The sequence below is a fragment of the Hordeum vulgare genome, chromosome 6H, assembly GCF_904849725.1.
Source record: "Hordeum vulgare subsp. vulgare chromosome 6H, MorexV3_pseudomolecules_assembly, whole genome shotgun sequence".
In the NCBI taxonomy this organism is placed as follows: Eukaryota; Viridiplantae; Streptophyta; class Magnoliopsida; order Poales; family Poaceae; genus Hordeum; species Hordeum vulgare.
The window spans coordinates 488,350,355-488,364,337 of record NC_058523.1 but is presented as its reverse complement, the minus strand read 5'-3'; the positions used below and the strand labels follow the sequence as shown (position 1 = coordinate 488,364,337).

Genomic DNA, 13,983 nt, shown 5'->3' with positions numbered 1-13,983 from the left:
ACATGGAGGTGACGGGGACAGCAACCCTCATCTGCGGCAGAGCCTTCCGAGGTTTGGACCCAGTCGGTCTGGCCGCCTTGGAAGACTGACCCGCGGGCTCAGCGGCAGCATCCCTGGCCCTTTTGGTGCTCCGAGCACTCGGGACCACCGGGGCAGTAGGCGGAGCACTCGAAGATGCTGGAGGGGCCAAGGGAACGACAGGCTCGTGTCGGTGCTTGGTTCGATGCTCTGTTTGTGGAGGCGGAGAGTCCTGCTCTTCGTCTTCCTACTCTTCCTCGCTGGTCTCTTCCTCTGACTCCTCGCTGTCGGAGACATATTCAGCGCTCTCCACGCTGCCCTCCTGGCTGCCTTCCTCCTCCTCGGCCGGGTTCCCGTTCAAGACGGGGGAAAACCAGTTGGTCCACTCCTGCATAAAATTCAGTCGGCGACATCAGACAAACGACAAGAATTAAGACAGCTCAGTGCACTCGACAAGTGTCACTCACCTGATTCGGTGGAGGATGATCCGTGCTGTAAGGCTTCACTCACCGAGATCCTTTGGGATTCTCGCAAGGGCCCGTGATTTGGAGTACCCACGAGGTCACCCTCTCCTCAGTCACGCCCACCACGTTGGTCCGAGTGGAATCTTCGGGCCCTGTGTAATGCCACATGGCATGGTCGCGAGCCTGCAGAGGCTGGATCCGCTGACCAAGGAAGACCTCCAGCAAGTCTATGCCGGGGACCCCCTTCCTGACGACATCCACGAGTGCCTCAACCAAGGGCTGAATGTCGATCTTCTCCGCCTTCGAGAGCGCAAGTTGCTTAGGCGGAGCGGGCCGATCTAAACTAAAAGGAGGCAGCCCAGTCGACGCATTCGGACAGGCGATATCCTGGCAGTAGAACCACGTCGACTGCCAGTTCCTGACCGACTCACTTAACTGAAGAGCAGGATAACTACTCCGACTCTTCTTCTGAAAACCTAAACCCCCGCAGAGCTGGAGGAGATGCGTCTTATCATCCGACTGGCTAAGTCGTTTGATGGTTTGGGATCTGGCGAAAAAGATGTGTTTGAACAAACCCCAATGGGGAGGGCAGCCGATGAAACACTCGCACAAAACTATAAAGGAAGAAAGATGGGCGATGGCATTCGGAGGAAAATGGTGAAGTTGGGCCCCGAAGTGATTCATGATGCCCTTGAAGAAAGGATGCGGGGGCAAAGAAAAACCTCGGTGGACGTGGCTGAGGAGCAGAACGCGCTCCACCTCCCGAGGCGCTGGCTCGACCTCGTCCTCCGCCGGCAGCCTCCAGGACTTATGCACGATAATTCCGTGGTCCACCAGCTGCAGCAGATCCCCCTCCGTCACCATGGAGGGGAGGAAGTCGCCCTGAATCAACCCCGCCGGCAGCGGCCGCTGCCGCTGCTGAGCAGGCCCCGCCGCCTTGCCCTTCTTCTTCCTCGCCTCCATCTTGCTGGTCTGACCCTTGGTCACGGAGGCGACGGCGAACCCTCGGGAGGAAGGAGAAGGAAGGAGTGTAGGAGCGCTGGAGGTGGCGAGGAAGACGGAGCAGGCGAGAGCGAAAGATTCGGCGAGCGTAACGAAGAAGCCTCGCCGCCGAGATTTAAATAGGGTTCCGACTGGGTCACTGGCGGGTGGCCCCGAAACCTTATCCGCCCGACCGGCCGCGGCGATATAAGTGGAGGAGTTGAAGGCGCGAGAATCGAGGCGTCACGCTCTACTCGAGCGCGCCGACGTCATCCCCGCTGGACGCGTGGAAACCGAAATTTGAAGATCCTGGAAAATCCGCCGCTGTCAGTTGACCGGTCGCGTCAAAAGATGCCGCAGAAGCACTCGGCTTCCGACAGTCTGTTTCGCGAGTACTTCCACTTGGATCGTTGGTCAGAAAAGACAAAATGGATCGAGGCAAGCAACGCCCAAGCCAAATATGTTCCAGTCGGATCCAAACTTCAAGCACCGCTTCGTCGTTTCAACCCTAATCCATTCGGGGACTAATGATGGGGTCATAGTCCTAGGGTAGGGTCATAGGCCTGTCATATAGGTCCTACCCAAGGACTACCCCATCACAAAGGACAAGGCCCTAGTCAGTCCCGACTGAATTAAGGGGTCCCCATCATCCAGTCGGTAACAGGTCCTCAACCATCCAGTCGGAGACTAGCATTCGGAGGATACCAAGCTAACCAACTGGCTACACTCGGTACATCGTAACCTCTCTGGAGGGAAACTGACGTACGTTTTCGGGTGCATTTATTAGCATTTAGAGCATACATTACCTGTAACGTACACATTCAATCCCCACTACTCCACCCCTGTACCGGAACCGTTGTGGAGGGCAGCGCACTCTATATAAGCCGCCTTCCCCCACTGGTAGAGGGGTTAGCAAATCATTGTATTCCATATTCCACTCGACAGCAAGCTCCGAGAGCACTGAGACGTAGGGCTGTTACCTCCACCGCAGAGGGGCCTGAACTCATACAACCTCGCCGTAGCTAGGACTCTGCCCATCTCATTCGTACCCTACACATGTACTGTCAAGCTTATACCCACGACAACATCCCTCTAGTCATTCGAGTGATACATGATCCAAATTCACTAACTCAAGTCCGATCATCACGTAAGTTGAGTTTAGCTTCAATGATGAACATCTCCGCGTTGATCATATCCACTATATGATTCATGCTCAACCTTTCGGTCTCTTGTGTTTCGAGGCCATGTTTGTACATGCTAGGCTCGTCAAGTTTAACCCGAGTGTTTCGCGTGTGCAACTGTTTTGCACCCATTGTATGTGAACATAGAGCCTATCACACCCGATCATCACGTGGTGCCTCGAAACGACGAACTGTCGCAATGGTGCACAGTCGGGGAGAACACAATTTTATCTTGAAATTTTAGTGAGGGATCACCTTATAATGCTACCGTCATCCTAAGCAAAATAAGGTGCATAAAAGGATTAACATCACATGCAAATCATAAGTGACATGATATGGCCATGACCTTGTGCTTCTTGATCTCCATCACCAAAGCACCGCCATGATCTCCACCGTCACCGGTGCCACACCATGATCTCCATCATTGTGCTTCTTGATATCCATCACCAAAGCACTGCCATGATCTCCACCGTCACCGGCACCACACCATGATCTCCATCATCATGATCTCCACCATTGTGTTGTCATCGAGGTTGTCGCGCTAACTATGTTGTTACTACTAAAGCTACTATTAGCGATAAAGCAAAGCATCACCAAGCGTAAAATAATTAGAGACCACCCTGTGGATCCTGCCGATTGCCGTGGAATTGAGGTGCAAGTCGATATTTAACTATTACAACATGATCATCTGATACATCCAATATATTATATCATGTCTTTGGCCATATCACAGCACATGCATACCGTGCAAAAACAAGTTAGACATCCTCTAATTTGTAGTCGCATATTTTAAGTTGCTGCTATGGGTATCTAGTATGATCACATCTTAGTTACGCAAAGTCACAACGGTGATATGCAAATTGCTATTTAACCTTCTCCAAGGACCGCCTCGGTCAAATCTGTTTCAACTAAAGTTGAAGAAACAAACACCTGCCAGTCATCTTTATGCAATAAGTTGCATGTTAGGCGATGAAGCCGGTCTCCCGTAAGCCTACGAGTAATGTTGGTCCGGGCCGCTTCAATCCAACAATACCGTCAAATCAAGAAAAGACTAAGGAGGGCAGCAAATTTAACATGAGCGCCCACAAACTCTTTTGTGTTCTACTCGAGATATCATCTACGCATGAACCTAGCTCATGATGCCACTGTTGGGGTACGTTGCATGGGAAACAAAAAAAATTCTTAGACACACGCAATACCTATCCATGGTGTTGATCATCTACGAGAGGGGAGTTCGGATCCACATACCCTTGTAGACCGTTAAGCGGAAGCGTATATAACGCGGTTGATGTAGTGGAACATCTTCGCGATCCAAATCGCAGTCTGTCCCACGATCTCATCATGAACCGTCCCGCGATCCCATCACGATCCATCCCGATCTAGTGCCGAATGGACGACACCTCCGTGTTCAGCACACGTGCAGCTCGATGACGATCTCCGCCTTCTTGATCCAGCAAGAGAGACGAAGAGGTAGCTGAATTCTCCGACAGCATGACGGCGTGGCGGTGATAGTGGTGGAGCTACTCCGACAGGTCTTCGTCGTACCGTACCGAACTAGCTACGGGGTGTCACGAAGTGGTGGTGGGAGAGAGGGATGCGCCTTGGCTTGAGGTGCCAAAAGGCTCTCTCTCCTCCACTATATATAGGAGGGAGTGGAGGGGCGGCGCCCTAGGGTTCGACCGGACCAAGAGGAGAGGGAGGAGTCCTCCTCCAACACAACTTGGAAGGAGTCCTCCTTCCCAATTCAATTTTGGCCCTTCCTCCTTTCCTTTTTCTCCCTTCGGCCAAAATAGGCTTGCTTAGGCTGGCCACCAGCCCACCAAAGGGCTGGCCACCATCCCACCAAGGGCTGATGCACCACCCTTGGGCCTCTTTGGTTCTCTCCCGGGTGGGTGGCCCCTCCCGGTAGAACTCCAGAACCCATTCGCCACTCCCGGTACTTTACCGGTAATGCCCGAAAACCTTTCGAAAGCCAAATGGATACTTCCTATATATCAATCTTTGTCTCCGGACTATTTTGGGAACCCTCGCGATGTCTGGGATCTCATCCGAGACTTCGAACAACCTTCGGTTACCAACATCAATAATTAAACTATACCGAAACGTCACCGAACCTTAAGTGTGCAGACCATGTTGGTTCGAGAACTATGTAGACATGACCTGAGACACTCTTCGGTCAATAACCAATAGCAGGACCTAGATGCCCATATTGGCTCCTACATATTCTACGAAGATCTTTATCGGTTGAACCTCTATGTCAAGGATTGAGTTAATCCCGTATATTGTTCCCTTTGTCCTTCGGTATGTTACTTGCCCGAGATTCGGTCGTCGGTATCCCTATACCTAGTTCAATCTTGTTACCGGCAAGTCTCTTTACTCGTTCCATAATACAAGATCCCGTGACTAACTCCTTAGTCACATTGCTTGCAAGGTTTATTGTGATGTTGTATTACCGAGTGGGCCCCGAGATACCTCTCCGTCACACGGAGTGACAAATCACAGTCTTAATCCATGCCAACCCAACAGACACCTTCGGATATACCTGTAGAGCACCTTTATAGTCACCCAGTTACGTTGCGGCATTTGATACACACAAGGTATTCCTCCGGTGTCCGGGAGTTGCATGATCTCATGGTCATAGGAACAGATACATTGACATGCAGAAAACAGTAGCAATAAACTGACACGATCATATGCTATGCTTATATTTTGGGTCTTGTCCATCACATCATTCTCCTAATGATGTGATCCCATTATCAAACGACATCTCATGTCTATGGCCAGGAAACCCTGACCATCTTTGATCAACGAGCTAGTCCACTAGAGGCTCACTAGGGACAGTGTTTTGTTTATGTATCCACACATGTATTTGAGTTTCCAATCAATACAATTCTAGCATGAATAATAAACGATTATCATGAACAATGAAATATAATAATAACTAATTTATTATTACCTCTAGGGCATATTTCCAACACAAATTGCTACTCGCCCCTTCTTGGGCGTGACTTGGTCTATGAATTTGGTGTAATCTACTAACTATATTAAGTATGTGAGTTATTTTTACTATTTACAAACTCCTCCCTCCGACTTGCAGGGTCCTCAGGATAACACCACTTATACGCACAAGGAGTTTGACAAAGACGATGCCCAGAAATCAGACGTAAGTAAGTACATTAATTATTTGAGTCGCTATTTTTTTAACAAACTCCTCCCTCGGACACACAGACAACAAGAGGGTCTACAATGGCAGGACAGAAGAGGAGAGAATGGAAATCCAATTTTGCGAATAACAAGGATGTTGTTTATTTTGATGAACCCAAGAGAACTGAAAGAGGCAAAATTATTGCAGAAGGCGTGAGTACTCCCAGAACATGAACAAATGATGCTCCAGATGAGAAGATAGTTGAAGAGATCATTGACTATGTCAATACATCCCCGTATTTAAAAGTGTTGGTTGGAATTGACGAAATTCATCTCTATCGAGCTGATCTTATATGCTTGAAAGCTCCAAACTTCAAAAGTAGTCCAGACGGATGGCTGCAATGCAATGTATGTGATAACTTCTTAATAATAAACAAAGTGTTATTTTCTATTTTGAATCCTTACCGCTTTGCTATTCAGATCTTGGGTGCATTCATAACATGGGTACGTCACATGCGGCCCAAACCAAATGTACGCACCAACGAAAAGATCTATCTAGAGAGATCATCAGTTAGCCGTTGCTAGTTAGAGACGGAAGCGTTCGAAATTGTACATGTGATATAGAACAAAACATATGATAATATTCATGGCAAAGAGTACCTTTCCCATGATGTGTAAGTCACACTAGCCTAAGTCATCTTCTAAATGGTACAAAACTAATTATGTCTAAAATGCATGTTGCTCTTCCTATGAATATGAATAATATTCATGGGTACATGGTGGTTGTCAATTCTAAAAAAATGACAGTGCAAGTTATGGATTCGAAGTTATCCATAATAAAACAGTTTAAGAAAGCCCACCTGAAACTAGAAAACATGTAAGTTTTTCCAATGCTTAGTAGTACATAACATACATATCGGTAGTTGTTTTTCATATTATATGCCTTATATTTCTTAACATACTAGAGCTCAATGGCCTACAACTCCATATGTAAGTAGCATATCAGTTGCCCGGAAATTGGTTGGAGAGCACGAGCGCGCGTGCTCTCTCTATCGACCACCATCGGTTCGAGTGTGTGGGGATGCGGGAAGTATGATGTACCGTAGAATGGTAGGGTATACTTAAGTCATACCCGGAGGATACGTACTTAACGGAGTTTTTGGGTTGTGACGGAATGGTAGCATGTACCAAGGGCACAGGAAGGAGATGTAGAACTGGGCCGACGAAAGCGAAAAGAAACGGAGTTTGTTGTATCACGGCCAACTGCTGTGAAGCGGTGTGAGTGATGTCCAGCCTGGGAGCATTTATTCCTAGTAGCTACCGCGACCGATCGTCCCCATCTGCCTCTTATCACTCATACCTTCCTCCACACAGCCGACTGGAGCTCATGGGGGACGGAAACCAAGGTCCAGATCCGGTGGCTCTACCAGCAGTCCCCTGCCCGGACTGTGGCAGGACAGTGGTGACGTACGTCGCGAGGCATGGTCAGCACGTCGGAGAGCGCTTCTACAAGTGTCGTAATCACAACGTAAGTGGATCTGTAGCCCAAAATCAAATGGTTTCATAAGTTTGTTGATTTCTTAGTAGTCTTCGTGAATCCATTGCAGCCGGGGAGAGGTGGCTGCGATTTCTACAGGTGGCAGGGGCAGTACGCAGAACATCTTGCTACGCTGGGAGCGGAGGCACCTTTGTTGGGGCAAATCAATTCAGGCCAGGAGGGAAATGCACCAGTAAATCAAGGTGGGCATCTGCAAGCCGTGGAAGAGGCGGTCGGACATCAGATTGGGGCAAAGCATGGTCGCACAGGCCATCCGTGGCAAGTGATGCTGGAGGATCTTCGATCGGGGTAGCTACTCTTGTTCGGAGACAGGCAACAATGACGCTCGATGCCGCATCTATCAACTCGGTGGTCTCTCTTTGCAATATGGTCTTCTGTGTGGCGATCCTTGTTTTGGTTGTGGCTTCGAGTGTGATGCACGGGTTTGATTAGTCAAACGTATCTCAGTAGAGTATGTGGTGTAGATAATATGATGGATGTTATGTCAGGAGTTTAGTAAGTGCTTCGACTGTGATGCGCGTGGGTAGTTACTAGTAACAAGCTTTTATCAGGTTATGCGTGGGTTTGATTAGTAGCAGGAATCTTTTTATCAGGAGTATGTGCGTGAGCGGCATGTTAGGTTTTTGTCTGTGTATGACAGTATATTAATGGAAATTTCCGTTTTCTGTCTTTTAGCTAACATTAATAGCGTCGTCCTTTTTTTAATGTAGAAACAAAAAAGGCTCTGTACCCGCACCAGCATGCACACCACGTGTGAGGGGGGGGGTGGTGGTGGTGGTGGTGGTGGGAGGTACCCCACGTACGAGTCAACAACAACATGCACTCTCTTTCTCCGAAATTCGTCTACAGCCGGGTGCTTGGGACTGTGCCCCTTTATCAACAACCTCATCCTCTCCTTAGCATTGTATACTAGTGGCACCCCTTGGAAGGTAGCTCTCACCGTGAGGGGCGATTCTACATTGCAGTATACATAGACAATTGTGTGGAACAACTCCAGCTGCAGGACCGAAGGCTGCTGCGTCTCCATCCTACACTCTGGGTGTGAAACTGGTATGCAAGATCTACATCGCAACTGTTTTCCTTCATCTTTTTCTATACAAGCAGATTCTAGAGTGGAATCCATTGCTCCTGTACACGGAGGTTTTTTTGGTTCTTATGGGGAGGAGATTAAAATCATGTTTATTTGTGATTTGTTGGTTTTCTAGATGGAGGAAGACGATGAGCGGGGTTGTTTGGAAGGGGGGAGGCAGGATTCAACGGTGTATTGTGATGGTGTTCCGCAGGCATCAAAGGATCCAGAGGATCAGACTGCATTGACTTCGGTTTGTCAGTTAAGCATGTTGTCGAGGTTATGCAAAAATTTGATGAATATAAGAGGTGGCTTGTGTCTGAGATTGGGTTCGAGGGTATGCTGAATCTGCCACGGTTGGGTAAGATAGATCTGAGGATGAGCGCCTGGATTATGAGGAAGGTAAAGGTGAAGTCGCGTACAATAGTCATTGATAAAGAGCGGGTGCTCCTTTTTGCCCCAGAGGATTTCCACAAAATCTTTGGGGTTCCATGTGGTAATCGGGTTGTCCGCGGGAGGGATGGTGAAATCAATAATACAACAATAGAGTTCATGAAGCAGACAATTGGTATGAATGCATCACCTGCTCACAATCTGAAGGCGGCAGAAAATTTTATAACTAGAGACATATCAGAGGAGTCGAGCAAAATTGAAAAGGATTGTTTTCAGATTTCATTTGTTATTTTTGTGATGGGCTATGTATTGTCCCCGAGCACAAAGCATGAGTACATGACGATTGATTTCTGGGGGGCTTTGGCAAATCTGAATTAATATCACAGTTCAACTGGTGCGAGTATGCTGTTGATAACCTCATGTCAGCTGTGATGAAGGTGCAGACGGAGTATAATAACAAGGCAGGGACAATTCATATGTCTGGATGCCATCTATTCTTTCAGGTATGATCTCAAGCGCTACTTTTTTGAGAACTGATAGTAAGGATGTAGTTGTCGACACCAACATTATATTGGGATTGTTTTCTGAGCAGATTTTCCTGCTGGACAATATCGATCTGGGGATTTTCAACATGAGGCACTCTGTTTTCCCTCGTGTTCAGTGCTTTGACCAGAAAAGGCTTCGACAGATGATCACGATGGCACAGTGCAAGCAACGTGGCGTTTTAACTTATGTGCCTGGAGCAGTAGGCCTTTGTTTCATGTTTTGTGGAGTGATGCAGTTTTTATTTTTTTGTGTATCTTGTACATATGTTTATTTAACATGTTTGTATGTTTGCAGGTGCGACCTCCAGATTCGGTGTGCTATACTCGTGTGGTTGCGATGAGTCCACTATGTACAGATGCTACATCGGTGGTGGCTTCATCGAAACAACCAGTATCTAGCATGCCCATGACACCCAATTACAAGACACGAAAAGACCGCGTAGATGAAAACACAGGACAACTGAATTTGCTTGCTGATCCAATGTCTGCTAGTCGTTCAATAGGACCAGCTGATTTTAGCAAGTACCTACGAGAGATTTGTAAAGATGATCCGGTATTTTTGGGCAAATCCTTTTTAATGATATGTAGTCAAGAGATATTCGTATTTATGCCATGTGCGTTCTGTAGGTACTCGAGGAGTTGAGCTTGATGTTGAAGCAGCACAACGCAAAGTGCACATTGAGCACGACATTGCTGCGTAACCAGTTGCAGTCAGATATGTTACTTTTTGCCAACAAGATGGTTGCACTTGCGAAGAGACGGTGGAGATGCTGTCACAAACGTGGGTTGTCAAAGTGTATTACCCTTGAGGCAGATGGTATGTATGTTTTATCTTTTTTTCATTTATGTGTACTCCTAAAAATAGGAAACGACTATTTTTTTCTCTTTTCAGTGATGATATGTTGGAGTGTTCATGTGTTGTATATCTGCATGTAGGTGAAGAACATATTTCACATGTACCAGTTTCTAAATGTGGACGTCGTCTTAACATGTCTGAGGAGGAAGGTATTTAATTGGCAGATGTTGATATATATTTTGATTTTTCATGGTCGAACGAATTGATGCAATGCAGGGATGTTTCTTTCTTATTTTTGTGTTCACAACCTCTGGTACGTCACACTTAAGGACTCATCGTAAAAATTGTCCGGCACAACTTGTCTTCACAACCTATTGCTCCATCTCAAGTTCGCACAGAATTGGACAATTACTTGGACGAGCCCCTTATCCGTAGAACAGCAGATTTTGACATTATTAATTGGTGGAAAGTTGGAGGTGCCAAGTACCCTACTTTGCAGAAGATTGCTCGTGATATATTATCCATCCTTGTTACATCTGTGGCATCGGAATCAGTCTTTAGTACTAGCGGAAGGTTACTAAGTGCACATCGTAGTCGTCTTACACCAAGCATAGCTGAAGCTCTTATGTGTATGCAAGCTTGGTCACGAGCGGACATGTTAGGTAATCTTGGTAATTGTCAATTTGTATCCTGTTCCTTTCTGCTATAAATAATTTATTATTTTTTGCTTCGTCTTTGCATTAGGTGATATAAACTTTGCTCTGCAAGCAGTTCAATCTGTTCTTGAGGATGAGGAAGAAATAATGGTAACTACTTGTTGTCATTTCAATCTATGTTTTATATGTTTAAATAACAAGTGATGTGCGCGGTTCACTACTTGTTGGTGCACTACTTGTTTCAGATGCATACTTGTGAATGTGGGTTGATGGTTGGATTTTGATTAGATGCCATGTTTTCATCCTTCATACATGCGCATTTAGAAGTAACTTGTTTATTTTAATTCTTTGTTTTTATGTCAGGATGAAAATGAGTCCATCATTAGTGAATACTAATTTGGAGCCAAGTGTGCTGGACATGGCATTAAATTACTGAAGACTAATTTGGAGCCATGTATCCCTACATGTGGACATGCGTCTGGGTCTGCCATTACTAGCATGCACGTCATTTATTTATTCAACTTCGGTTATGATGTTCAATAAGATCTTACAACTTTGATTGTGATGTAATATGATTTTAAGACAAGAGTTCTACTGGGAGACTATTTGAGTTGTCATTGTGAGACTATTTAAGAGTTGTCATTATGATTTTAAGACAAGAGTTCTATTGTGATGTAATATGATTTTAAGACATGAGTTCTACTATGAGACTATTTAAGACAAGAGTTCTACTTCAGTTTTTTATGTAATAAGATTTAAGACAAGTTTTTTACTATCAGACTATTTGAGTGGTCATTGTATGTGTGGACAATGTTTGAACAGTGTACTTGTTGTCTACTTATGCGTGTAGCTTATGTTGTCATTTGCAAATGAACGATGATGAATTAATTTGATCTTTGGGAAGGTGTCATGCTGATATTTTATGCCCATGGACCTCCATGGATATGTGGGTATCCAATGGGTTTGGGCATGGGCACAACTTGTGCCCATGGATACTTTGGTGGATGGGCAGAAGATAGGAAGATGGGTCATGGGTTGGATTTCGACCAGCTCCACCCGCACCAAACCCGACCCATTGCCATCCCTACAAGCAATGGTAAAGACGGAGGAAATCAGCAAAAGATGAAAAGAGTTCGTTCTGAACAAAATGAAAAAAGGTTTGTAATAGTTGCAATAGAATGGTGCATGTATCTATTAAATTCGTAAAATGTGGTTACGCCCAAAATGCACATCTATGATGCACCTATGTTGTATCTTACTTGTTTGCAGAAGTAGGGGACGGTCAATCGGAGAGTGAAGACGATACACCTGTGTACAACAACCCTGTAATGCAGCAATATCATACCTTCAAGGGAAAGATTTTTGAAGATAGGCTGATACTCTATGCACAGACTATTGCTGAAATGGTGAAGTCTCTTTATGATAACACTGAAGATGAGTCAAACACTGTTTATTTTGCCTCAATGGAGCCAAAGTTACCAAGGCGTAGGTATGTGACGTCTCCAAGTTTCTGTGGTGATCCATGGACGTGTGGGTGTGTCCCGCAGCCACCACCTATCCCTCTATCAACCAAGTTCCATGAATGGATAACTAGTGAAAAAGATTTTGATCTGCAGAGGTAAAATCATTTTTTTGCTGTAAATGCGAGAGAGATGATAGCCACCATGGTCAAGCTAAAAGCTTTTGCTCAATGGGCTCACATGATCCTTTTTTTGATACAGTGTTTGGATTATGCATATGTCGCCAAGGTTTGTGAGGGTAAATGCTGTATGTGTGCAGCAGCAGATAGCAGGGGCAAATGATGTTGATCATGAGGTTGCTACCCTTGTCTTACGGAGGTTTCATTAGTTGGACACCGGGATTGGGGGAGCAAGCACGTATATGATGTGGAGACAAGTCTTTGGACCAGATTTCTCGGTGAGTCCATGTTGCACAGATTGACATGGCTAGATTTTTTTGATGCACTTGAACAAGGTACATTCCAAATGTGCAACATTGACTCTTTTTTGTGCCACGATAGACACATGTACTTGCAGGCGACGAAATCTTGCATGTAAGGGCTATTCAGTTTATTTTTGCAAACGCAATGCAAGATATCACGGCATGCAGGATGGTAACAGAGAGTGATTGTTTGCAGCATTATGTCTTCTAGTAAATCAGAACGATCCCTCACTTAGTAAATCCGAAATCATGCAGTTTTTTGTTCCCGTCACACTTGATCAAGGTTGGGCTGCGTACATGTGGGACATGATGCGGAAGGAGATACCTGTCCTTGACCCTATGGGGTGCCAAGGATTAGGTGAGGGGCAGCGTTGTATGATGCACGAGGAGGCAGTGTCGAAGATACATAGTGCACTGTTCACATGCTTCAATGAGTTCTTTGCAAAGTGGCATTGCACATCTGAAAAATGGAAGAGGAAATTCCCGAAGATTACCGATGACATTTTCACGAGGTGAAGCAGGATATACATATATTTTTTCTATCATGAAGGAATCATTTTTATTTTGCATGGTTTATTTTATTATGAAAATGATGATGCTATTTGTATCATGTAGGGACGGAACTGAAATATGTATGATACATGCAATCAGGCAGTATGACGGTAACAAGATGAAGTGGCCACTTACAAAGGTAACTTATTATCACTGAAGGACGTTTCATATCTGAGAAATGTATTCTTTTATTAAGAAACTTTATGGTTCTGGAATCTCAATTTTTTTGCTTCATTGTGAAATATGCAGAATAATTTTGTGAGTTTCCAGAAACTGGTTGCTTTCGAGGTCTTCCGTTTATGTGACGAGCACGCAAATTTTGTTAGTGAGAGTGTTCTGCGCATCGCATTTGACGAACCGGGGGAGTAACATGGATGAAAATGGATGTTTGCTGATGGGCTGCTATGTAGGGTTTTGCGATCAATGTGTTAGGGCGAATGAAGTGAATGGAAGACATCATCAAATAATGTACCTTATATGTACTTTGTATATGACACACCTCATATATAAGTAGTAGTACTGCACCGTTGTATGTTTTTCATCTCATGAAATGAACACATGGAATAAATCTCTAGTTTTTTAGACATCAGTGTATATTTTTTCTAAGATGAGCATATGTAGAATAGGTAACTAGTATAATGGGTAGAAACGAGACATCTTTTTTTTCAAGAATTTGCTATGCCAC

General features: G+C 45.3%; 1 protein-coding gene across 1 annotated transcript; it reads left to right on the top strand.

Annotated features, from left to right (window-relative positions):
- Positions 1-8,562: 8,562 nt before the first annotated feature.
- LOC123404174 lies at positions 8,563-10,954 on the top strand. Its single transcript, XM_045098090.1, has 6 exons — positions 8,563-9,311; positions 9,401-9,553; positions 9,649-9,906; positions 9,981-10,170; positions 10,290-10,811; positions 10,894-10,954. The coding sequence occupies exons 1-5, from the start codon at positions 9,228-9,230 to the stop codon at positions 10,364-10,366; spliced, it is 762 nt and encodes a 253-aa protein (XP_044954025.1). The 5' UTR covers positions 8,563-9,227; the 3' UTR covers positions 10,367-10,811; positions 10,894-10,954.
- The last annotated feature ends 3,029 nt before the right edge of the window (positions 10,955-13,983 follow it).

What these genes read in the sequence shown, in the direction of transcription:
- LOC123404174 (XM_045098090.1), top strand. Translation starts at nt 9,228, where the DNA reads ATGTCAGCTGTGATGAAGGTGCAGACGGAGTATAATAACAAGGCAGGG. An exon ending in TAACTTATGTGCCTGGAGCA is followed by an intron (nt 9,554 to 9,648) that starts GTAGGCCTTTGT and finishes GTATGTTTGCAG; the next exon opens with GTGCGACCTCCAGATTCGGT. An exon ending in AGATTTGTAAAGATGATCCG is followed by an intron (nt 9,907 to 9,980) that starts GTATTTTTGGGC and finishes TGCGTTCTGTAG; the next exon opens with GTACTCGAGGAGTTGAGCTT.